Raw genomic sequence first — 27734 nt, forward strand, 5'->3', positions numbered from 1 at the left:
AATAATATTATAACACTTAGTGCAATCTCAAAGTGGGTGTGGCCATCCTTCCTACTTCATGTGCTTTTTGTAACTGTTCAAACTAAATGAAAGATGTATATAGCTAAATTTCTTTGATGTAAACTTTGTTTCAATAACTAAGTACAGATACATGTATGTAATCAAATTATGTAACCCTAACAAAATACATGACAGTATGGGGGGGGGGGGTGTTTGATGTCAGACAGGAAATCAACAGTTTTGATACTATTCTGTTGGCCCACTCCTTACCAGTCAGATAGCTATAATGTCTTCCATAAGCAAAGTATGACTATTGGAGAGTAGCATTAGCCTAGAGCACAGTCACTCTCAAGACTTGGTACCATAAAAAAAGTTGAGACAAGTGTAAAACATTTTTAAATAAAAAAATTAGGAAACAGGAATGAGAGCACCAAAGAGTAAAGAAACAAGGTATGAATGGGCCATATATCATTACTACTATTGGTGACTTTTGACACGGTGTAACTTCAAAGTTAGTGTGGCCATCATTCTGCCCATATCTACTTCATGTTTTACATTGAACTTTGATCCAATTATAGACTTGAGTTTTATCAGTAGCTAATCCTTTCTAAATACTCAAGAAATTTAAACACTTTAAAAACATAGAGCTATCTCTTTACATTTCCTGATATCTTTGCTTTAGTTTTTCTTCCATCTAGCCAGGGTGGCAGCCTCTTATTTGGTTGGATTAATGGATAAGGCTTGTTTTGTAAATTAAGCATTACTGTTTCTGACTTTATTCTTGTAGTAATGCTGTCTTTGCTAGGATAAAGATTTTTCAAGATTATCAACATAAGATTTTCTCCTTTTCCATCATATTGTTTCCTTGAAAGGCATATTTTAAAAATAGCACTGTTTCAAGTACAACCTTAGATGTCAATAAGTCACACTTAGTTTGAAAACAATGCAAAAATAAATTGTACAACTTACCATTTTTGTCTTAAGTCCAGAGTGCTTGAGCAAAGTCGTGTCAGATGTATAAAACTAAAAACTTCACCTTCAAAAGTTAGATCGTAGTTAGAATCTACATAGTTCAAATTTGTTTATCTAGCTGGTACAGCTAGAGACTGATCATGTAGCATTGTGCATAAGCAATCATGCATCCACATGTGATATGAGGGTAGATTGTTACTTCACTACTCACAGAGTGTGCTTGTAATCATAGAATATGGCCACTAGTGTATTGTTAGCTCATTAGTAGTGTTGCAAATAGGTTCTTATTACTTGTTATGTCAAGGTTATAAGTAAAACTAAGAAAAATGCTTTTAGCCAAGGTAGCATAATTCAATCATGTGAATTAGGTGAAGGCATGAAAGAGTTATGCCTTTCCAACAATGAAAGGGAACCAAAGGCAACCTGCAGTGGTCACCTGTTTTAACCACTCAAACCATTATACAGTAATGTGTTGGCTGTCAGTCAGTCAGATAGATTGACAAATTTATAGTTTTGTGAATTTGTCTTTGCCAACTTTCTCAAGTGCTTTTGTGGCTTGTTACCCTGCATTTGGTTTGTTTACTACTTAACAGTGTGTGTAAAATACTTATAATAGAGTTTTGTTTACATGCTGTTTGCAGTGTTTGAGATTTTCATTTGTATTGCACATCTGTCCCATTCTTGCTAGAAGTATTACTGTACTTATAATTCACCACCAATTAGATTATCAGACTTATCAGCATCTCTTTCAATTTTTGTATTACAGTTGGTATAGTCCCTACATTATCACCTGATAGGAATTAGATACAAAGTGCTTCCTGCCCAGGTGACGTTTTTAGCACATGGCTTCAGCAGGGATGACAATACATGGGCTTGTGATTCAAGAGTCAGATATAATACTGTTATGACAGCGGAAGTCACGTATATAAGACCACCAAGAAGGACGGCAACAATGGAATTGAATTGCAGACAGAGATAGAGACGGACAATTGAGTTGTGAATTATAGCGTTTGTTTAAGTTAACTGATTGTGGGAATTAAGTGTATTGCAAAGTTGTATTGAGAAAGAATAAACTAGTTTTATTTAAGGAAGGACTTGTATTGCTGTATTTGTATTTGTACCTGATGATGACAAAACCTTGTCGAAACGTTGTACATTTGCTGTTATGTTAAACTTGTATTAAAGTTCTTCATTACCCATTCAGGCCATCTCCAGCCATTATTGTATTGCTGAAGTTTTTCGGAAAGAATTTCTACGGAAAATTAACAAACGATCAGAGGCGTAACAATACATAATAGGTATACAGTACATTTGACATTGATCTCATGTTCAGTCTGAAATACTTTTGCTTTTATGAACTAGTTTCTTTGTGGATGCATCTGTAATGGAATGTGCTGGAGGAGCATAGTTAGGACCACTTCTATAAACTTTACAGTCATCTGGAAGTGGATCATCCGTTGTACGGAGCTTGGAATAATAGTAATGTTGATGGCACTTATGATAAATTATACTATCTTCAGTAGGGTTTTTCTTCATTCTTTGAAAGTATTTTATTATTTCATCATAATATGTGCATTCTCCCTTTGTGTTTACACTTTCAATTGGCATATTATATATATATATATGCAGTTTTGCTCAGTTTAAGTTTGTTTTTTGTTTAATGTGATGTCATACTTAAACACTTTCAGTCTTCATTGTGTTGTTTATAAGATAAATGTTAAAAGATGGTACTGACTGTTTCGTTATAAAAATTACTACTTCTACCTAAGTTTCAAGATCCATCTTTTGTCATATTTTGAATTGTTTAAACTTTTTATTTTGCAATGGAAACATATAAAATAGAGAAAAGGTACCTTGTGGAACAAATCTATGCTATTCTTATGTACAGGCTACATATCAGCCAATGAAATAAAATCTACTCAGTTGAGTCATTCACATTAGAAGTTACATTATTCAATGAAATTGACACTTTTATAGTTATGGAACCAATAATATTTTGCCTTGTTGCTTGCTGAGTGATTTATAAGGCTCAACTAAAGTAATGTTAGTGAGACATCATTCACCAAAGGAATACAAATGTGTTGTCTTTATTTTTCACCTTGTGTGTCATCTTCTATTCAGACTAATAATGTGGCAATGTATAAATTTATTTTTACAAAATACATTCTATGGCAATCCCATTACATGAAACAAAAAAAATCTTTATTTTTTACTTATACATGGAAGCACAAGTTCCATTTTACAGACACTTGTCCTTTCTAAAGAACCTTTGCATTTTTTGTATACAGTTTAAAAAAAAATTTGATATGGTGATTTACAATCATGTAAATGTATTTTATTAGTGAAGAGTTATTTGAAAAGTCTTTAACTTGTAAGTATTGTGCACTTTATTATTACATGCATTTGCACAATGACTCATGTTTCTGGTTTTCAATATATTATTGTTAATAAACTACAAGCATTTATTTTATATTACACACAGAATATGACGTTGTAACATCGAAACATGTAGAGTCGTCAACTTTTTGAAGGCCATAGATAAGCCTAAATAAAATGTTTTTAATTGTGTACCAGTATAACGTTAAATATTATTTATGATTTTAAAAGTAACTTATTACCTTTTTCAGAAAATAAATGTTTTTTACTTGGATGTTTGGGCTTGGTTTTTCCAAAAGTGCTTCATTTCATTTTACATGAGTTGTGTGCATTACATATGCCATATTTTTCAAAAACATGCAACTAGCAGCAACTTTAAAAAATATGAGGACCTCATTTATTTTATTAACAGGTTTAATGTACATATCCATACTGAAACTAATTACATAACAGGACTTGTATTTCTTATTTAGTTACTTTTCAAAAATGTACTGAACAAATTATATTATCACAGGGTTCGCACACAAGCATCATGATAAATTTCAAGGACTTTTCAAAGCTTCATCTGCTGTTTTTCAAGGGCTTTCAACAACAGCTATTCATGAAATTGTTGACATAAGATTATCTTCCACAGTTCACAGGATCCAGTGTACTGTTTTTTGCAGAAATAAATCCTGCAGAAGAATTGAAAAAAAAAAGAATTGAAAGATAGCCTCAAAGTACTGCTGTTTTTCTGAAACTTTTCACTTTGCATTTGCAATCTTAGAATACTTTCACCCACCTTGTACAGATAAATTACTTTTTTTTTGCAAGTTTCACAACATACTTTATCTCAAAATCCTTTGCATTTTCTTAAAATTCATCATGGTCTAATCATTTCCTACAAAATATGCACTTTCTCATGATAAAATACAGGATAATACAGCATTTAATTCATCCACTGCTCACTCTTTCACTTTACATTCAACACTAGAAAATCACTTAAGCAAAACAGTTTTAGGTCGTGGGAAAAATATTACTCAAAATTTTATAGAATACTTTCCTTTGAGGATTTTTCAAGTGATCTTGTTGAAATTAAAGGGCTTTTTAATGGGAATTATAATGTTAAGGAATTTTTCAAAACAACCATGAAATTTAAGGACTTTTCAAGCTCTGTGCAAACCCTGTATCATACACATTAGTATTCAGCATATTTGATATATATATATATATGTACACACTAATGGAAACAGTCCTAAAAGAACTAATATATATCAAGAGACTGATAAAAAAACTAATTATGAAAATTCAGTAAAATACAGAGGTATTATAACAAATGAAATACAAAAATTATCAACATCATAACACAGTCATGTTCTCTTTTATATCACAAAATGTACATGCTTTTTTGTATATCAGGTTACAGGTAAATCTATATCTCCAAGAAACATGTTTCTCTGACCAGTTTCTTCACAAATGTTCCATCTACTATTAAAGATGATTTGTATTTAATATTATAGTCTGAATTACATACAATTTACAAAAGTATGATAAATACTGCACAAGTGTGAAGCTACTATTAAATGAAACATTCAATCTAGATTATATATTTTATATATGAGTATTTCACATTGTGTATAAATGTGCAGCTTGTAACATTTCAGTCTGGGTTACATGCATTCTATTTAACTATTTCATATAATGAAGAAGTATAGAATCTTAATGCTTTAGTCTAAGTTACATCCATTATTTTATATGTATAAATATAATAAAAATTGTTCCTCTGCACAGTTGATTTGCAAAAAGGTTAGGATAAAAATATGTCCAACAAATGCCTATTAAATACTATAGAAACTGCTAACTCTTAATCTTCAACATCTTGGTTCTTTTCATATGCTTTGATTGTCAGGACTATAGCTTATACAGTATACACAGTTTACTTGACAAGTTAAACTGTACTTTATGTGACTAAGGTTCTGATATTATCTACATGTATAGAATATCAATCCTAGTTATAAAGCTTAACTTGGTTGATAATTACACAAACTTTATTTCATTATTGATATCATATCTTGATAGATTTCTAAGTTGCTTCAAATGAGAGTAAAGCCTTGTGTTAAAAACTCTGACACTTACAAAAAATGTAATTAATTATATTCTTTGAAGGCAATTAAGTTACAGTATCTGACTGATCATTAACTGTTTGACTGTACAGAATCATAAAAATTAAAAATCACTCATAGCTCCTAATCTACATTTACAGCCAGTTTCATTTACTCAAAACCGATGCTATTCTTTCATGCATCAATAATTGTTGCAATGTCTGGTCAACATAGCTAAAATTCATCACATTGATCTGTACCATTTGATAGCATTCTACTGGAACATGAAGCAGTGTCTCATAACAAGTACTGAGAGATCTGACAATTGAAATGTTCAATGATGCTAAGAGCATCAATCACACATTATCAGCTAACTGAAAGGTTGCTCCTTAGTCCTGTTGGTAGAATACTGGCAATCACTGTACCAATTGCTGTCATTAGATGTTTAGGCAAGGAACACAGTTCTATACGTGATATTGTCCGTCCCCAGTGTTTCAGGTAGTCTGTAGCTTTTATTAAGGAATTATTTATGTACTTATATAACAAATATTAATACAAAATGCCATGATCTCTGTTTACAAATACAAGGAATATATTACTTATAACTAGTAAGCACAAGATAATGTAATAAAATTATTACAGAATACTTGAATAAACATCTTAAAACTACAAATAATGAAAACAGTATAAAGATGAAAATGCTACAAAATATATTACTATAATTTCTTTAAATTGTTTGAAGTGATTTATATCTTTCTAGTATTATTTCCAAAACATCAAATCTAGCAATACAGTAAATGCACACATGTTCAAGTACTAGGCTTACTAATCAAACTCTTAGGTTGTAAAAAGCATATAATTATTATTATTATTTTATTCACTACTATCCACTATATGTTTCTGAGAAACATTGATTATCTATATCATGTAAGCCTAAAACAGTTATATGTGTGAACTGTATGAGAAGGTAAAAAGTCACTTTCAGTTGTACTAAAAATTATGTTAAACACAAGGAAAGAGGAATATCTGAAAAAACATAAAAGATGGAACATTTAGGCAAGTTAGTTGAGAAGATCCATTTTATTGGTAAGTCTTTCCCTAGCAGCTGTTATACAAGAAGCATAGATAAAAATTAGGAATTTAAAGCAAATCATGCACACATTTTCTACAAAATTTTGAGTAAAAGTAAAAAAAAGTCAGAGGAGGCACATTAAGTTTTATTTTAGTCAAAAACAGAAGACAAAAAAAATTATAGAAGTATTTCTTTACCCGCATTTGTATGATATTATATATTTCAGATATAAGAGCATATAGTCAGTGTTAAATTCATTAATAACAAAAAAGTTGATGGAAAAATATTCTAATATCAAACATTTTTGATAAAATTAGCACCACTAGACCAGCAGATGAGCCAAAATACTACTGATGACACAACATCGGTAATGCATACAAGGATGAGATTTTGTAAGATTATAATTTCTAATCATACATGAAATATATCAAAGGTCAAAAGAAAATTGGTGTTGCTTCAGTGGCTCTCTGAATGTATTGTAAAAACTAGCCTTTAAAAATACTATTTTAAGATCAGAAAGGATATAATATAGTCCAGGGTGGATGTCCTCCATTTACATACAGAACATAAGAGTAACCATCCTTTGCAACTCCATGGACATTGTAGTACAAGGGGAGGAATGAATGAACTTTAAACTTTCTCTGTTCATAGAACTGAATGGCTGTAGTGTTAGTGGTCAACACGTGCAGGTATATTGCTTTGCAGTCAGCAGTTTCAGAACTATTGGTCAGATGAGATATTACACTATCCAGCAGTAAAGTAGCTGAAAGAAGGAAAAAAAGTAACATATTTCTATACCTTTTACAAAACATTGCTTTTGCACTCTAATACAGTTTAGTCATGATTTTTCCCTGCATAATAACAATTTAAAAAACACCGTATCTTTCCACCTTAAAATCTGTGATGAATGACAAAAGTGAATATAAAATGGCTGAATTTTTTGTGAATATAACAATTTGCTCAACATATTAATAAGAAAAGCTTGTTTTGTGACAATATACCAAATTATCCCATTTACAATATAATAATTCTTTAAATTTTAACATGCAAATGTAATAAAAGTTGGAACTACTATAAATCTTCATTGCTGTGCCACAATTTATGCTAACAAACCTTTTAAAGTGTATTAACCTGTACTGATTTCATTTCTTTCACTACTCTATTATTCTTTTTTTTTCATTTATCAATGTTTGGTTTAAGTTTTACATTGCTTTTCACTCACTTACCTATTCCATTTCTTCGAAATTCTTGTACTACACCCAGAGTTAAAATATAAGCTACTAATGATGTTTTGGGAAAGTGAGATGAAAGAAGGCCTTGATCCTATAATGAAAAAATGAAACTTACATTATTCATATGCAAAAAAGCACCAAACATGGAACATGTGTAGAGTACGAAAATACAATCAATAAATATAGACAATTTCAAAATCCTTAATTTTGATTGAACTTGTTCTTTGTTGAGATATTTCATAATAATACAATACTTATCACACACACTTTTTAATGCAAAAAACAGTACTGTGAACTCAAACAGTGTAATCTAATGATCCTTAGACAAAGACATGATGCTTGTGAACCCTTCTGAAATAAACATTTTAGAAGTTTAGCAAATACATCCAGCACTCGTATCCAATGATTTATATCAAAACCTATGGCTCCAAACTTGAAACTAATATTCATAAAAAAAGGGGGAAGGTAATGCCATCAGATATATGTAAGAATTCTGCCTTATCAACATTTCTTCAGAGTGTGGTGAAAATCTCTCAAAGCATAAAATGATTTACATACAATACTTACTTGTATATTACTTGCACCATATCATCTGTCAATATGGAGAAGCATGGTAGAGCTGCCAGAGACAATTATACATGCCACACACATCTAATAACCTTTTGAAGGTTCTTTTAAGAAGTTTATAGTTGTAGTTATTCCTTCCTAGCTATCACTTGCTCAGAGTTTAGTCACTTTTGACAATGTTACCATGAACAAATGGCAGGGTTGGATTAAGTGCCTAGTGGGCCTGGAGCTGAAAAATTATTATGGGCCTCTTCTACTGTACTTTTGAAAAAACAAAAACCCATAAAAAAAACAAGCAAACAAATTTATACTTGATATTTTAATGACAAAAGCTTGTAGCTCACAATTAAATTATAATTTTACTTTCAGTTTTTTTTTTTAATTGACAAATATATCATTGATATAGTCTTTTAATACTACTCATACATAAGAAAATAGGCAACTAAAAATAATTCATTATCAAATTTATCATCAACATAAAATGAATTTTGAACAAAACTTTTATCAAACTATGTATACAGCAATATTATCATGAAAATATTCAATGATGTGTCTTTACTAAAAATTCTAATAAAGAATATAGTAATTTTAATATTTAGAATAAACTGAATGCAATAAATAACTATATGGAATTTCATTCTTTCTTGAATATAATGAAGATTAAAATAAATACATTTTGAATTATAAACCAAAGATGGAATAAAAGGGCATGAGGTAAAAATATTTACAAAGCACAGCACTTTGAATTTTGTTGGGTCTATTTTTGGTAATGGGTCTGGTGCAGCAATTCCATCAGTCCCTGCCTTAATATGGCACTGACAAGTAGGGCTTGAAACTACTAAAGCCAAAACAAAGCTAGTGGGTTCTAGTGTTTAGCTAGTGATGATCAAGAAACACTGTCACTATACTATGATAACTGACCAATAAGCCTTTTTCAGTATCTTATTGTGTATCTTTTAATGGTTAACTTCTAAAGTAGTTTGCAAACACTTGCCAATTGCTAAAAAATTGTTATTTTCAAGCACTATATATATATATATATATATCTATCTATGTTAACACACGTGTCAAGCTAATTTTATTCTAGTAACTAAAACATCACAAATTTCATCAATTTCAGGTAATGCAAACATGTCTAAATATAAGACAGCATTTTATTGAGAAGAAAAAAAACAATCCATATAAACTATATTAATAGAATAGTAAGAAAAAGACACTTCCCTAGATATAATTCATCATCTTCTTCAATTGTTACATGCACACATGTATAAAACTGCTGTAATTCAAGTCACTTACTTGCTATGTTATACTGAAAGATCCACACATAAACTTTGTTTGTTATAAGACTGTCATTGTGTTTTCTGTGCATACATACACACAAACCTATACAAGCTTTAGAACAAATAAAACACATTCAACTGCAAAAAGATAGGCCATACATATAACCATAACTACACACAACCTTTAGCTGTATACAAAACAAACTATACTCAAGTTTTATAAAACACAAAGGGAAAACTTTTAAAAATAGGCAGACACATAGTTTTATATAATTAAACATAAAAACTTTCAGTGACAAACAATTAAACAATTGAAGGCCAGTCATCTGACTGAGATTACCATTTACTCACTACAAAACCAACTAAATTAAATCCTGTTCTTCACATCCATGTGTTTATCAAACAAACATATAAAACAAATTTAGACAGTACACACTATATTATTAAGCAAACCATCCTAAATAATTATAATTCTAACTGAAAAATATATTTATTAAAGAACAAGTACACATTTGAGCTTCCAAGAGATTAACATATTACATCTAATATTTAAACTTATATCTACAACCGTTTCATTCACCACTCAAAAGGCCACTTACAGAACTGTTAATAATTTAAAAACCTGAATCACACCATTATTTTGTTCAACAATGAAAACAAATCCACAACTTTAAACCTATTCTCATATTACAAGTTTCTTAAGCCTAGTATTACTCTAGTATACTCTTTCAGTTACAACTTTTTCAACATGTTGATATCCTTTCTGTATAAAATGACTAAAAACTGCACATTACATACAATAATGTTTTACCAGTCTTAAACAAGCTCATAACTGTTTTCTTGCTCTTAAATTAAAAATTATTTTAATTAGAACTCAAACTCTTCCTTGCTATTTTCATTATAGCTAAACACTCATATGATCAGTTTTATCAATGATCGTAACTAAATTTCTTTTTTTTCACAATGTTAACATTTTCCTTGTCTGAAAATGTATTTCAGATAGTCATCTCTCCACAGAAGAAACAGCTAGTACCTTGCACATCTCCCAAGACGAATTTTGCATGTCACAATTTTTTAACAGAATAGCCACCCCAACATGTTTGAATGTGGACTGTGCCAACCTATGATGTAATCATTATTAGACTATAACCCTTCACCAACGGGAGAGTGATACATCCTTCATGTTCAATAAACCCCAGGAGCACTAGAATTGCAACTCAGTCTTGCTCTTGATGAGGCAAAAGAAACACACCAGAAGTGGGAAGGAAGGATGAAAGTTTTGTGGGGAGGTGAGTATATATCTCAAATACACTTTCAGGTAAGGAAAATATTAACTTAGAAACTCAACTCATTTCTCCACAGAACACACAACTAAAATCTCACATTGATATAACAGTAGAGGGGCCAGTTTAGATACAGAAATTACAAAGATGAGCTCTTTTCTGAAATCATAGCATCAAAAAGATAAAACCCGTGGAGTGTGTCATCTACTTGAGAGTAGCTTATTGGGGCAACACTCAGTGGAAAACTACATCCTTCTCATGCAGGGAATACTCTCTTCCCAATAAAGGTGGTAGACCAAAAGGTATTACGAAATGAACCTTAAGGTCTCATAGATGGGTGGTATGGAAGATTGCTAAACCAGTCATTATATCTTGGGTAATTGGTACAGCATGTATATGTAGTGTGGTTGGGTAATATGTTAAGCTGTACAGTATTGGAGAAATACTTACGAGAAGAAGTAGGTGCAGGGAGGAATAATTCCAGACCTGCATCCTGAGGAGAAAACAAGATCCATCCAGCTCACACAACCACCAGGTGAGTCCATTTAGTCTTATACCAGTTGGATTACACTAACCCAAAAAAGAACTATCCATATCGGTCTCCCCGAGGACTTGGAACTGTAGAAAAAAAGGGTTCTCCCATTACTACCCTAGAAGATAAAATGGGGGGATTCACATAGGAAAGAACACCAGAGATGTGCCTGGACAAAAATGGAATTTTCTGTCATTTGCATAAAGACCCAAAATAATACTATGCAATGGGTTACTGTGTATAGGAAAAGAAGTTGATAGCAATGTGTGGGAAAGGCTCACAACTGGTGCTGACTTTTTTTTGTATGAAGTACAGTCTGGAAGGTAAAATTTATCAGTGCACTGCCATAGCAGTCTTACAGAAAACCCCATTTGAATAGCAGGCACTGAACTGGAGCATTTGGACTTAATCCTTTCTGTTATCCCCCACTAGATACATTTTTCTGGAGAGAGTCCCTATGGGACAATACAGGTCATGTGGTAGGTTCCATGATAAAAATGTACAGATTGAATTAGGTGATTTTGAGACTTGTGAAAAAAAAAAGAAGAGAAAAAACAACTTAATTTCTATGTGAAAAGTGGGGGATGAAGGCTGGCAGGAGATAAAACCTAGAGATAGGTGAAACTGCAATTTGGTCTAAATAATGTGACAAACATGTCAGGGGTCATCAACATCACCACCTGTAAGATCTTAGACAAGGGACATCAACAGTCAAAGGTGAGATGATGAACTTGATGAAATATTATCTGAAAAAATAAGAAAAGTGTTATCACCCATTGAAGAATAAACTAGGCAGATGAGGTTTATAACCTAACTGGTCAAAGTGAAAGGATATAAGTTACTAGAGGAATCCCATGGCAAGAAGACACTGTCAATTGCCTTGAAAGGCAACAGAAGAAGTGAGATAACAACAAATAGCCTGTACAGGATAAAGGAGATGATCAGGGTTGGAATGATCATACAGGGAAGAAAGGAAAAAGATGTTGATTACAAAACACATCTGATCATCCTACTGAGCAGACCAAGTTTTGGGGAAGAAGCAGTCAGGGAATAATATTAATCTGTCCCAGTGTTAAAAGAGTGTAGGAAGCATACATAGCAAAGAGTTCAGAGTGGTGGCCCCTGTAAGAGAGAAGGAAGAACAAATATGTCTTAAGAGAAAAATAGCACAGGGGACAGGTGGCAAATGGTTTGAATGAGGGAGACGTAAGAGCCTTGAGAATTAAACAGAGGTTCCAGTTCAAGAGAGGAACCAGATAAGATGAACAACTGTTGAAAAACACTCAGAAAAAATCCATAAGAAAAGGAGAATGTCCAAGGAAGAGAGAGAAGATCTTGTACAAGCTATCCTGATCTGGCAGTAGTAGAATGGAAAAACTTTGAACAGGAGGATTGGCATATAAAAGAAATTGAACCAATTAAGACTCAGAGCATCCACTCCAGAGCTGCAGAGACCTTGACTGGAGACAAAAAGAGTGGAAGCTTGGTGTTGAGGTAAGTTGGAAGGGCAATAATGATTGGATTACCAAAGTGGAAGCAAATCCACTGAAAACACCAGTGGATGGAGAGACCATTCTGTGAGAAGGAATTCTAGGCAAAAATAGTTGATCTACCACTAGGGCCTAAGCTCCAAAGATATGATAGATTGACTACTTATTATGATGGTTATGGGTCCAAGTGAGAAAATTTAAAGCAAGGAAAAACAATTCCTGAAAGAGAGTGTCTTCCAGTCTGAGGATGGGAGAAATGATAGAGGAAGTATCTGAAAGTATCATGATAAGAAGTTCAGGTGGATGACTAAGAAAATGATGGTCAGATCTTTGAACAACCAACATCTTGAAGACATTGGTACAAAGAGACCACTCCTCTGAAGAGCAAACTCCAGAAATGTATCAAGTGTCTAAAACCCCATACTACCTGAACAAAGAGGTACTGGTTGACAGATTTTGTTTTTAGGTTTAGTTGTTGTCTAGTGCAAAGCTACACAATATGTCACCTATGCTGCACTTACCATGAGGATAGAATTTCACTCAAATATTTGAGCACTATAAGGTCTCTCAGACTTCAACACTGGGCCACTGAGAGAATACAAACAGATGTAAGTCCAGGTAAGGTGGGGGAAAAGGATGCCCAGGGCCATGTGAGATCAAGTGAGCCACCACTACAGCAAGAAGCGAAAAGGAAAAGGAAGAAACATAAGAGAAAACAGTGGATTTCAAGATATATTTGCATTAATCAGTTAGAACACAATGAAGGGGGCATGTACAGACACATCTGATAGGAACAAGGAACTCAAGAGAAGAATGAATCTCCCTCCTCCCCAAAAAACTTCTCCATATATAAACTGAGACTTAATTGGAGAGCTGAACTAGTCACCCCAAACAAGATGACTCCTAAAGAAGGAGGAAAGTCACATTCGATGACATGTTGGATGGGGCAAGTAGAAGCCAAATGTAAACAGACTAGTGAAATAGCAGGTCAAAGGAATTTAACTTCTAAGCAAATATTCATTAGGTTCGACTGAAAACATAAAAGGTCATAGCCAATCTGAAGGGAAGGGCAGTGAATATTGAATGCTCATTTGATATGGACAAACTGAAGGTAGCAAAAGGTAAGTGGATGAACTGGAATGAGGAGAAAGCATTTGAAACATAATCTTGGTCATCTACATCCAAGGAGAGTACCCATCCCACCGTGAGAAAACCACCCTTCCAGAACAGAGGAATGACCAAAATTGATGCAAGAGGGACAAATCTATGGCAGGTCACCAACCATTCATTTTTCTGGGAACAACAAAAAAGATAAGAGTAAAACCCATACCGGGGTTGAGAAATTGTTCCATGGCATTCTAATTGGGTGAGGTGGGAGGACAGGGAAACCCTTGAAGTTATTGTTTTCTTATACTGAAAATATATTTCCAATAGGCACTTACCTCTTCTCACATGTATAGCTATTCTTGTTCAGTGCTGCCCTCTATATGCACATACCCCATGATCAATGTGGTTCAACTGTGTGTCTCATGTAAATCATCATGCAACAACCCTCCACCAATAGGAGTGTGACAACTTCCTTATGTATGTGACTCTCTCTATTTGATTCTACTGAACTATCACTTCAAGATTAGGCTGAAAAGGATACACCAGTTTTCAGTGGAGAGGATGGGTGGGAAGTGTGAGATGAGGTAAGTACCTATCAGAAATACATTTTCAGTACAGAAAAATAATAACTTCTGATACGGTACATTACCTCCTCTCACATATATAGCTAGAATCCCATATTGAATAGGCAAAGGGACCAGTGCAAGGGATAGAAAGAAGTATCATTCGAAAGCATCAGAAGAACACCCACGAAATATGATCCCTATTGGAAGAGGAACATATGTGGGAGACTCCACCATTTCTGTACCAGGTGTATTCTGTGACCAGTGTTAAAATAAGTGTTGCATACACGAGTAGAAAGTGTGAGGAGCACAACCAAAAAAGGGAAAGAAAAAACAGGGGTTCAAATCTGAACTATGGTATACCAGAATCTCAACCGTGGTGAATAAAGACTGTAGAAGAACCATCTACAGACAAGAATATAGGAAAATCGGAAATGGATGTGCTCCAAGGTGTAGAGTGGCTAGGGTGAATCAGACCAAACACAACTGGTTAACTCCAGTCCCAAACAAAACCATGCAGCATACGATATAACCTCCGACCTAAGATAGAAGGGGGAGCCACACTGTTTTTACCTCAAGTTGAATAGAACAGAGGTATATACTTTTCAAACTTTGCAAATCGACAACCACCCATACATCTGGGAACCTGACATCTAAATGATAGTATGAAGGGATGTGCCAATCTAGCAGGTCACATCAAACCAAACTCAATCAGACTGGTACCCCCACTGAGAAAATGCAGTGGAGAGTCCAGAGGAACACCAACTACGGAGACAATGCAATAAGTGACCATGAAATCCCTATATTGAAAAGCAGACCATCCCTGATTTATTCAATCAAAGATATGGCAGGGATGGGCAGCTATCTCCTTCTGCTTTACCCATGTAAGTCCATGGGTTAGTATGGTCTGGAATGGGCATATTTAGGAAGCAAATATATTGCAAGGAAAACCTAACAGCAATTATGTGGAACACCCCATCTCAACAGTGTTTTATTGGCTATGAGTATACATCTTTGTCATACAGTGTGGATTTTGGAGATAGGAAGCATACCTGGAAAGACAACACTTACTACTGAATGGGATCCTAAACCTAAATGGGACATGCTACTGGATGGAAAAAATTTATATATGAAAAACATAACTTACCCAGTCACAACTACACCGAAGTTTGAAGGATGGCGACAGGCGGTACTCCGACAAGGAAGAAACAGCCACCTGACAAACAGAGTTGGAGATGAAAGTATGAGGTATAGTCCACATGCCTAACTAAAGAATTTTGTTCAATGGGTGACAGAGAGGAGACTCCATGGAAAAAGTGGGTGTCTGAACTGATTGTGACAACACTCGGAACAGAATTTTGGAAGAAGGAGACAGGAAAGAATATGCCAATTGAATCAGCTGATGTATCCAACTTGTAAGGGTAGAAGGAGAAAAGAAACGTACAGAGGAAAGTTGCCAGAGAATAAAAAGGCAGGAAAGGGAACCACGTAAGGAGGCCATACAAGCAATGTAACAATGAAGAGCATGTACAGGACATAGAGGTCTATCTAGAACAGACTTGAATAAAGGTGGGAAATGGATGGATGTGAAATCAGTGAGAAGAAAGAATGTCCCACATGATCTGCTGAAGATTATGGTGGAAAACATTGATCTGTATAAAAGAGAGCATATGTGGAATAGAACAAAGTATGTGAAACATTGATAGAAAATAGAGTAGACTCACGACACCACACATGCCAAAAGGAATAGAAAATGTCTTAATGGATAGGTAAAACTTGAAAAATGAGAAAGAGGTTCAAAAAGAGGGAGTGGAAGGCAGTGAAGAATCAAGAAGAACTGCTCTATGAGGAGGTCTACGAATCCAGAAGGAATGCAAAAAGTACTGGTTGACTGAGTCCTGACTGAAAATATCGATAGCCAAGGCTTGAGGATGAGGAACCAGAGACCAAAAGAGAGGTAACTTAATGTTTGAAGAAAATGGCACAAGCATCTAGATGAGGAATACCCTAACAATTACATAGCCACTTGAAAACTTGATGATTGAGAGACCATTCCATGGGAAAAACGTGGTCAGGTCTTTAAAAATTATCTGCCACGAGGTTGAAAGCACCCAGAAAATGACACACAAGGAGACTTATCAGCAGCATTTGGGCCCAATAAAGGAGTTTGAATGTTCAACCACAAAGGGAACGTGAATGGGTTCCCCCTTGATGATTGATATAGGCCACAATTGTGGAATTGTCAGAATTAATCATGGCATGCCAGTTTCTTATCAGAGGAAGAAAATGACCCAAAGCACATTGTACCACCAGAAGCTCCAAGATGTTGAAATAGAAAGGAATGTCGATCTAAGACCATTGTCCTGAAGCATCCTGCTGATGGACACATGCTCCCCAACCTTGGAGAAAAGTATCTGTGAACAGATACAAATCTGGATGAGGTGGAGGAAGTGGTACTCCCATCATTGTGTTGTCCTTGTACAACCACCCATGCATATCGTCTGTAAGGGAAGGAGGAGGGGTAACTTGGGAGTCCAAGTGATCCCAAATAATATTCCATTGGTCGTGCAGAGTCCACTGAAGAGAATGCATACGTGCATGACCCAAAGGGGTAAGGGCTTCCATAGAAGCCCAAGTCTCCAAAAGCAACAGAATCTTGCAGGCAGAAACTGAGAGAGCAGTAAGTGTGTGGAGAACTGAAAGCACCATGAAACAGAGACAAAGTGGAGAAGGTTGGGCCCAAATGAGGTGGTTGTTGAAAAATACATCCAAGTGAATAACATATTAGGTAGGCAAAAAAAATACTTCTCCAACTTGAGAATTCAACCAACACGAGCTACTCCTGTCAGCAGAAGATGTGTGTGTGTGTGTGTTGAGAAGGCTCCAGTTTAGAATGAGTTAACAGGAGCCAGAAATCCATTACCCATGAGCATGCATAAGTCAGGCAAAGGCCTTGACAACCCAACAAAATAGATACAATGCTGAAACAAGCCCAAAAAGCAAGATGCAAAACTGATACACAACTCCGTAGTGGACAAATAAAAAATAACATCTGGACCAATGAAAAAAGAGGAATATGGAGATAAGCATTCAGGAAGGACATCTACCTTGATCATGGACAGTCCTGAAGAAAAAAAACACTAGTGTGAGAAAGGACTCTATGATAAAGTAGGGAAGATTAAGAAAATGACTGAGGCAGGACAGATGGATCACAGGACACCAGTGCCTGGTTTTCTTGGGGATGCCAAAAAGCCCAGAGTAAAAACCTTCAGAAAAGGCTTGCTGACAAACTTGATAGCTCTCTGTGATAGAAGAGTCTACACAGCCTATGATAGATGCAGACTGAGAGCAGGATCCCGAGTTAATGGGAAGGAAATCAGTACAGAAGACAACAGTGGTGGAGAGTGAAATGGATGAAAAGTCCTTCTGACAAAACTTGGATCACCCATGAATCGATAGTGAATACCCACCACAGAGGAACAAAATTGAACAAATGTATCCTCACTGGACAAGAAACCACCTTAAAGTCAGTGTAACTGTTGGTGATGATGAACCCGATGTCGAGACACCACAAAATTCCGTACCCTTAATGGTAGGAATTGGTAACGAACAGGAGGTTGCAGAATGAGAAATAGTTATTGGAGAGATCATGGGATCAGAATAAGACGAACAATCAATCAAAAACTAAATGATCAAATGTGGTCTCACAGATTCCATACTTTATTCCAAAGACTCGGGAAAATCTCCAAAAACAGACCAATGGAGAAAAGGAGCCACCCATAAGTCACCAAGATAAGTGGAAGGTTGAGGAACCCTGTGACAAGACAGCATCCTTCCCAATAAGATCCTAACAGAAACGAAACCATCTGTCAATGGATAGGGCTGAAAACGACAATCATGTAATGTGGAGGTAAGGAGAGAAAGGGTATCCCCCAAAACCCCTCAGGAGATCAGTGGAATACCTCAGAAAGGAGGTGTATGTTAGACAAGTACTGTAGAAGAGTTGTAAGGGCAAGACAAAGGCTCCTAACCAGGAGTGGGAGAGATGAATAGGATTTTCATGGACAGCCCCTACATTGGTAAAAGACTCCAACTACTAGGAGTCAAGAAAGGATTGATCAACTTGCTAAAAAGCTAAAGCATAATGATCAGAAGCCAATGGAGGACGAGGCATGCAACCACCAGCCCTCAACTGAGAAATGAAATGCTCAGCATGAACTCTGATGTCAGGGGAAGGAGGAAAAACAAAGTACTCTAAGGATGAGTGTCATGTAAGAAGGAAAGAACAGTAACATATGAAATTGTGGAAAACAAGAAAACAGAACACACCTGAGAAAGCATATCCAAAAAGGAAGAGTTAGGCCTAGTAAATTTCATAGAAGAGACATGGGAAGGTACGGCATAGTTAGGAGGAAGAAAAAGGTTGTCAAAACCTTCCTTGTCATGAACATGTTAGGACAATGCAGGAGGAACCAGAACATTGTTGGGAGAAGAAGAATGACTCATATAACGATCAATCTCCCGATGAACGATAGCCAAAAAATCCTCAGTCAAGACCCCCAGGCCTGAATTCTGTGTAATTGCACTCAAAGTAATGGGAATAATATCAGAAGTTATAAAACACACACTTCAGAATTCATCTTAAACCATGAAGAAGTCAAAAATGAGAAAAAAAAATCAATAAAAAAGGTAAGATATTGAGGCAAACTACTACAGGGAACTAACTGTAGCCAATGAATAAATCAAGTTAATCACAATTTTGCGAAATAAAATAAAATAAAGTGGACACATGAAAAGAGTACAATTGAAAAATGTCTGCACTCGATCACTGCCTAACATGAAGTGATAGTTTGGTAGAATCAAATAGAGGGAGGCACATGCATTAGGAGGTTATGTCGCACTCCTATTGGTGGAGGGTTGTCACATGATGATTTACATGTGAGACACAGTTGAATCTATTGTTCATGGGGTATGTGGGTGTTCAAGACTTGTAACATGCATATAGAGGGCAGCACTGAACGAGAATATCTATACATGTGAGAGGAGGTAATGTACTGTATTGGAAAAAGCACTTGTTTGTGGTAAAGGGAGTCTACAGGTGTAGAAAGGGGAAAAGCCAAGCTCCCACCAGATCAAAGCCAAAGGGCAGCTCCAAGACAAAGACCTTTAATGGCTGGTCCTCTGAGGGGGAGACATTAAAAAAGTAACACAAGGACTAGGAACAGCAGAGGGTCAACTCCAAGAGGTTGTGGAGAACAAGAAATCTTGTGAGCACCCTGGTCCAAAAAAGCAAGAAACGTGAGTAGATATGACTGATGATGAGCTGCATAAGATAAAAATTCCAAAGTATAAGAAACACCCCAACAAAACTTCATCATAAAGAAAGGGTAAAGCACATAGATCACCGAGAGAATATTAAGGGAGGTGACTGTCAGGAAGTATAGCATTCCAATGAAGTACATCCCAGAAACAAAGAAACTAGGCTAACTGGGATACAAAAGAGGAAGAAAAATCCATGGCAAAGTGGAAAACAGATATGTGCAATTTTCCCCAGTGTAGCTGACAAAGTAATAATGTAAAGCCTCTAAAAGAAGGTGAAGCATAGACAGATAGCAAAGGTAAGCAAAAGATGAAGTTGAGTAGAGAGAGAGAGAGAAAAAGAAGGGAAAAAAAAGAGATTCCCAAGTTTAAAGGAGAGATTCAAGTGAATGAGGCTCATGCAATAAGAAAATCAGTGATTCAGCAAAAACAAGAGTCACATACCTGTGTAATTCAAACTTCAAAGAACAATGAAAGGATAACATGATCCTCATCAGGAAGAGGAAACTGGAAGTAAATGTAGGCATGGAAATATTCAAATTCATCTAAAGATGGGGCAGGCTCAGCTGAAGGAACACATGTAGGAGGTCAGGAATCCTGGATCCAAGATAAGAATGGAACCAACCTCCCATCTGTCAGAGTGCCTTCAATCACCTTTACAGTAGTGGATGATGACAGAAATATGTTAAAATAAATTAATAATTGAAATGATCCATGAAATCATGTTACTTTTTATTTTTTATATAATTAGTCTGATACTTCTAAAGTACCTAGGCTTATGTTATTGGTGTAATGATGAAATGAAAGATGAGGTAATGCAACATGAATGCCAGGTTAGCTCTTTGTATATGAGCTTAGCCATTTTGACTAACCTTGTAACCATAAACCTATAAAAGCTATAACTCTAAATGTACTAAGTGTATCTTAACAAAATTTGGCAAGCTTTTAGTAAGCATTACAAATCTGTTGTATACAAAAAAAAATATTTTTTGGTTAAGAATTTTTAATAAAAATTTGTCTGTCAATTTACTGAGTCAATACAACAAATAAAAAGTACATTTTTTTATCTTATTTTTCATATTTTATTTGTATAACCTGTAAAACCTCCTAAAACAAAAATAAAACTTTATCTCATTTTCTCTAGCCTAACACAAACTGTAGTGAATTCATGAATGCATAGTGAAATAAAAAACTGAAAAATTTAAATTACAGTCAATTTTTTTTTGTAGAACAACTGCAGACTGCAAAAGACAAAATTATATATCGGAACAGCTTCAGATTTCTATCATTTTCATATCTATTGCTTTACTAATTTACTTTGAACCAACTTCAATTGGACCATGACAACCAAATATAACAATCAAAAGGAAAGTGAAAAGCTTAGAGTAAGTAAAATATCAGGTTACATCATGTGACATCAAACTACTTGTTGTACATTCATCAAGGAGTGAGCACAATAATTTTTTTTATTTGATTTTTTGCTCTTTGTTAAGAAAATATAAAACAATAAATACAAAATACACATAAAAAACAAGAGCTACAAGCCTATTTCTACTCGAGAGCATAGTTATGCTCGATAAAACTACTTTTCTCACATTATGTTAGACATTCAAAAAATAATTCCTATTGCTTCCAAATATGCAATTTTAGAATGCAAAAAATATATCAGCCACTAGAATAGAATGTTCCAAAATTACTATAAATAACTGGTTTTCCAGCTAAGCTACAAAAAGGTTTAAAAAATTCATTAGTTGTTCAAAGCATTGACTTCATTCAACACATAACAATATTTGCTCAGAACTTGCCATTTCTCCCACTAAAATATAAGTAAATGACATGGTGGTATATTGAATTTTTGTTCTTTCTATTGGTTATAAACATGTCCAACAGCAATGTCAAAGAGAATCACAGACACTTTGAATGACAGAGAGAGATGGGAGAGCATGTTGCATGGGTATTAAACATTCATTGATATCTCAGTAATGCAAGAAGATTTGGTGTTAAAATTTTATATTTGACTTGTCAATATCTATTGTATGAGCCTCTAATTAGTTGAGCACTCAGAAACCAATAAAAAGGTAGGAAAAAAAACTAAAATGGAGAATTTAAGGAATACATGCATCATGTGACACAGAGAAGTGAATACTGAAAATATATTTAAATATTTCGTTTTGAAATTGAGAAATTAAAACTTAGATAATATAAAACTTTGAAGTTATAATTTTCCTATACTGAAATATTTCCAATAGGTACTTACCTCCTCTAACATAAATAGCTAGTCTTGTTCAGTGCTGCCCTCTATATATTCAAAATTTTTTTGCATGCCACAAGCCTTGAGCTTCCACATACCATATGTCAACATAGTTCAACTGCATCTCACATGTAGATTATCATGTGACAACCCTCCTGACGCGTGTGACTCCCTATATTTGATCCTACTGAACTATCACTTCAAGTTTTGACAGAAAATGGAAGCACCAGTTTTTAGTGGGGAGAAAGAGTAGAAAGAGTGAGCCAAGGTAAGTACCTATTGAAAATACATTTTCAGTACAGAAAAATAATAACTTCTGATATGGTACATTACCTCCTCTCACATATATAGCTAGAATCCCATATTGAATAGATGGAGGGACCGGTGTGAGGGAAAAAAAGAAGCATCCTTCGAAAGTGTCTGAAGGACATTATAATAGAGGAGATCCTCACATTAGAGGATCATGCGTAAAAGACTGCACCACTTTTGTACCACGTATACTCTTCGGCCAGTGAGGAAAGTGGTGATGTGATGCAAACATGGGCAGAAAATGGAAGAAGCGCATCCAAAAGGGAGAGAACTATGGTTGGATAGGGATCCAAAACACACAATATATGAATCTCAATCTAATAGATTACATGAATGTGGGAGAGAGTAAAAAGGATGTGCCCTAAGTGTACAGTGGTTAGGGAATGACAGACCATAAACAGCAAGTCTACTGCATCGAAAACCCAGCCACTGTCAACAGATATCCATGTAGGGGTAGGATGAGGATCTTATCATTGGTAAATCAACTACAATCCAAAACCCAGCCACCAAGAACTGACATCCATGTGGGGGAGGATCATATCATCAGCACGTCAATTATAATCCAAGGCCCAGCCACTGGGAACTGACATTCATGTGGTGGTAGGAAAGAGGATCATACCAGCAGCAAGTCAACTTCAATCCAAAATCCAGCCATTTGGTGGGGGGTAGGAAAGAGGATCATACAGTTTTCACCTCAAGTTCAGCAGACCAGAAGGAAATCTCATACCCACTGATCTGTGAATGGGACACATAATAGCAATATGATAAATTGTTTGACCGATCCAAGAACCTGACATCTGGACAATCGGCTTAAGAAAGATGTCTCTGTAAAGTAAATACTCCCACTCAAAAACAATCTGACAGGAACCACCCCCAGTGCAAAAATATCCTTAGTATATGAAAATCATCAAGGGATAGCGTAAGAAGAAGAATTGTATTAATCTGCAAGTACCACTACCATGACCCACAACATGAGTGGAGTGAACAAAAGTGTAATTGAGTGAGAGAACAGAGACACCTGTAATACATGTGTGAGGACTTATGTTGATTGGTTTAGTTCTGAATCCAAAACCCAGCCACTTGGAACAGACATTCATGTGGGGGTAAGATGAGGGATCCCAATCGAAGGGTTAAACTGCAATTTTGATAGCTCACTGCAATGTTACAACATCCTCTCAGATAAACCCATATAGAGATATAGCATCAGATTGGAAGACATCTCATCTTCTACACCAGCAGACACCACCACCCCACTCTCAAGTGAATAGTTTCATCATTGTTTGTATCATATATCACTATCACACTAAGGAAGATGTCTTCATGGTCCACCACCCAAGCAGCTTGGAACTGGAAAGTGGTAAGAACTCTCGTACTCCATTGGAAGAAAAAGGAGTGAGAAAATGCAGTGGAGAGTCTGGAGGAACATCAATACCTGAGACAGTGCAATGGGTGACCTAGAAAACCCTATTTTGAAAAGCAGACCATACTTGATTTATTAAATTGAAGGAATGACAGAATTGGGCAGCTATCCCCTTCTGCTTTACCCATGAAGTCCATGGGTGAGTACAGTTCAGAATGGACATATTAAAGAAGCTGATCAATATTACAAGGAAAACCTACAAGCAATCTTGTGGAACATCCCATCTCAATAGTGAGCACTGAGTGGCCATGGAAATTATAAATATGAAGTAAACATGGCCTGACAGTGCAGATTTGACAACTTGAAGTATACCTTGCCAGGCACCATTCACTACAGAACAGGATCCATACAGGATAAAAGGGAAATGCCCCTCAAAAATAAAAGGTATACAAAAGATAACTTACCCAGTCACAGTATCCTGAAGAATGGCCACAGGTGGAAGACGATAACCTGATGTTGAAGAAACAGTGATCCCATGCAGATAGTGAGAGATGAACGTATGTTACGCGGTCCACATACCCGAATGAAGAATTTCCTCCAAGGCACAATGGAGATGAGATGCCAGAGAAAAGGTAAGAGGTGCCTAATCTGATAAGAAGATACCTTAAACAGATTATGGGAAGAAGGAGACAAGGAAGTGTAAGTCAACTGAATTAAAAGTCGAACCCAATTGGTAAGGGTGGAAGGATAAAGGTCACAAATGGAAGAAATCTGCCACTAAAATGAAGTGGCAGGAAAGGGCACCACATAAAAAAGCCATGCAAGCAATATAACAATAAAGAGCATGTATGGGACATAGAACTGTGGATATAGGTTGGAAATGGAAGGAAGGGAAATCAGCTAGAAGGAGGAGTTACCCTCACAAGCTGCTTAAGTTTTGGGAAGAAAGAATGATCTGGATAGAGGAGAACATATGTGGTATGATAAAGGGTACATGAAATATCAATGGCATATCCAAACTATGACATCCACAGGCCAAGAGTAGAAGGAAATAAGTCTTAAGGGATAAGTGAAAATCAAACATGAGGAAAGATGTTCAAACAAAGGCAAAGTAAGGCAGTGATGAACCACATTGACATCCCAATCTGGAAGGACTGCACAACGAGGAGAACGACGAATCTGCAAGGAATGCAACAATTGAGAGAGAGTAGGAGACATAAAAACTTTATGGTACATAGAAAAACAAAAAGTGTGCAATAAGGAACCCTGAGAACCTGTAATTGAGGAGATTGAAGACCTCCTGATTAAACAGCCAAGTGAGGTAATCCGTAAGATGAGGAACAGTGGGTCGAGCAGGTAAAAATCCCTGATCCAAAGACCAATGGTGGAGGGTGTTCCACTTATATTGACAAACATCCATGGATGAAGAGAAAATGGAACAAGCTAAAAATGAATCAATTTGCTTCTTCATCAAGGACTGAATAAAAACCAGTGTGATGACAGAGAATATGAAGGGCTAGATGAAATGCTAGTGACTGAAGTTGACACAAAAGGGATGGAGTAAGAGGAAGAGGTAATAGTGGGGCAGATTGGAGCTGGAGCAGCCACAGAAGCCACAGTTGTGCTGGCCAGTATTGAGCAACCAGAAGGACCTAACACACGTGGATGATCAAAATCACCCTGAGAAGAGGACAGATGTGAAAGTACACATAAAGGTATTTGTTGGTCTAATCCAGACTGAACACATTGACAGCCAGTGCAAATGGATGAGAAACCAGAAACCAAAACAGAGGTAATTTGGTATTGATGGGTGTGGCAAATGCATCCAGGTGAGGAGTACCCCACAAAAGACATAGCCACTGGAAAACGAGAGGATTGATAGACCATTCTGTCAGATAAACTTTAAGTAATTGAATATACCCAGAACATGGCATGCAAGGAGACGATTATTGAACATGTAGGCCCAAAAAAGAAGATCTACGGTTCGACCATAAAGGGAACGAGAACAGGTGCCGTCTTGGTGTTCTGATAATGGATCCCACATAAGGTTCCACTGGTCATTTAGGAGATAAGGGCTTCCATAAAAGATCACATCTCCAAAAGCAACAGACCTTCATGAACAGTAATAGAGGGAGCATTAAGGGCATGTAGAACTGAAAGCTCCATCTAATGGAGTTGAAGAGGAGAAGGTGGGCCCAACTGAGTTGACTGTTGAAAAAAAAAACATCCAAGTGGACAAGATATTGGGTAGGTATAAGGAATGACTTTTTCAACTTAATTAACCAATCCACACGAGCTGCCTCCAGGAGATGTGGATGAGTGTGATGTGCAGACTCCTGTTTGGAATGAGGTAACAGAAGCCAGTCATCCATGTAATGGTGTAAGCACAACCCATGAGCATGCATATGTTGGGCAAAAACCTTGACCACTTGACAAAACCTATATGGGGCCAAAGCAAGCCCAATGGGCAGGGTGCAAAATTGATAAACAACCTTGTGATGAACAAATTGAAGATAGCACCTCAACAGATGAGAAATTGGAATATGCAGATAAGCATTTGTGACATCTACTCTGGTTATCCATAAACCTAGAGAAAAAAGCCTACCTGAGGGTGAGAAAAGACTCCATGATAAGTCAGGGTAGAACCAAAAAGTGACTGAGGTGGGACAGATCCATCAAAGGCCACCAGTACCCGGATTTTCTTGAGTACTGCAAATGGCCTGGAATAAAAATCTGGAGAAGGATAATTTACAGGTTTGATGGCTTTCTAGAAGAGAATATTTTGTACCACCTCTGACAGATGTTGGAACATGTCAATCAGCATCAAATAATATGAGAGGAGGAACCCCTAGAGGTATGAACTGGTAAGGGCTAGGAAGAAGCAAGGTGGGAACAGTAATAGAGGCTTGTCTAGGCACAGAATGAGACAAAAAATCAACCAAAGATGACAGGATCGATTGTTGTCTCACCAAATCAACATGGGATTCCAAAGTCTCAAGAATATTTCCAAAAACAGACTGCCAGAGAAAGGGGGCCATATGCAAGTCCCAGAGGTAAGTAGGTGGTAAATGAACTTGGGACAATACAATGTTCCTCCCTGAAGAACCTAACAACACAGAAACTACATGTGTAAAGAAAGAGCTGAAGAAGACAAATATGCCAATGTGAAGGTAGTCAGGGAGAAGCTATCCCTCAAAAAACCCTCAGAATCGAGGTGGATAGTAGACAAGTACTGTAGGAGAGTTGATATGGTAAGACAAAGGTGGGAAAACTAGGTGTGGGATAAAGGAACAGGATGATCAGGGTCTGCCCACACACACAGGCAAAAGCTATTCCAACTGTTGAGAATCAAGAAATAAAAATTCAGCCTGGTGGTATGCTGAAGCAAACTGATCTGAAGCCTGAAGGGGATTATAAGAAATTGGGGAAATGGATAAAACAGAAGACACCTGAGAAATCATATCTAAAAAAGCCATATTAGGACTAGCTGATTCTGCAGTAGGGGCATGTGAAGACACAGCGAAATCAGGTGGAGGAAAAAGGCTGTCAAATTTCTCAACAGCCAAAACAGTTTGGCATGTTTAGGAGGAATATGGGTAACTTTAGGAGAAGGTTGATTCATATAACGAGGAATCTCATGGCAAATGAGAGCCGACAATTCCATAGCCGAGTTACTCCACCTGTAGCCTGTGTAAACGTGCTGGTAGACTGTATTACCCATGAAGTGGTAACCTGGACTTCAGAATTCATTGTTACAATGAATGATCAAAGACAACAGTGTTAAAATAAAGAAATGAAACTGGGAAAAACAAAGTTATCTTTAAGTTTGCAAACTGTTTTGAAACTGGAAAGAACAATTCCACTTTTCTTGTATTACTTATTTTGATATGTCATGAAATACTTTATGGAAATGTTTTTCTTTTAAAAATTAGTATGAACA

At 35.9% G+C, this 27734-nt stretch overlaps 1 protein-coding gene across 9 annotated transcripts in view; it reads right to left on the reverse strand.

The window, feature by feature from the left end:
* Positions 1-3717: 3717 nt before the first annotated feature.
* Positions 3718-27734, reverse strand: part of LOC106457782 (N-alpha-acetyltransferase 60-like) — a 32778-nt gene continuing 8761 nt past the window's right edge. For 8 of the 9 annotated variants that reach the window (XM_022383816.1, XM_022383817.1, XM_013917225.2 and 5 more), the window contains 3 exons: positions 7728-7824; positions 7027-7264; positions 3718-5934 (listed from right to left, as the gene is read on the reverse strand). In XM_022383816.1, coding sequence (XP_022239524.1) covers positions 5796-5934; positions 7027-7264; positions 7728-7824 — 474 coding nt within the window. In that variant the 3' untranslated portion in view covers positions 3718-5795. The remainder of the gene's footprint in view (positions 5935-7026; positions 7265-7727; positions 7825-27734) is intronic. The other variant, XR_002610251.1, reaches the window with a different exon arrangement.

The sequence above is a fragment of the Limulus polyphemus genome, unplaced genomic scaffold (genome assembly GCF_000517525.1).
Source record: "Limulus polyphemus unplaced genomic scaffold, Limulus_polyphemus-2.1.2 Scaffold372, whole genome shotgun sequence".
In the NCBI taxonomy this organism is placed as follows: Eukaryota; Metazoa; Arthropoda; class Merostomata; order Xiphosura; family Limulidae; genus Limulus; species Limulus polyphemus.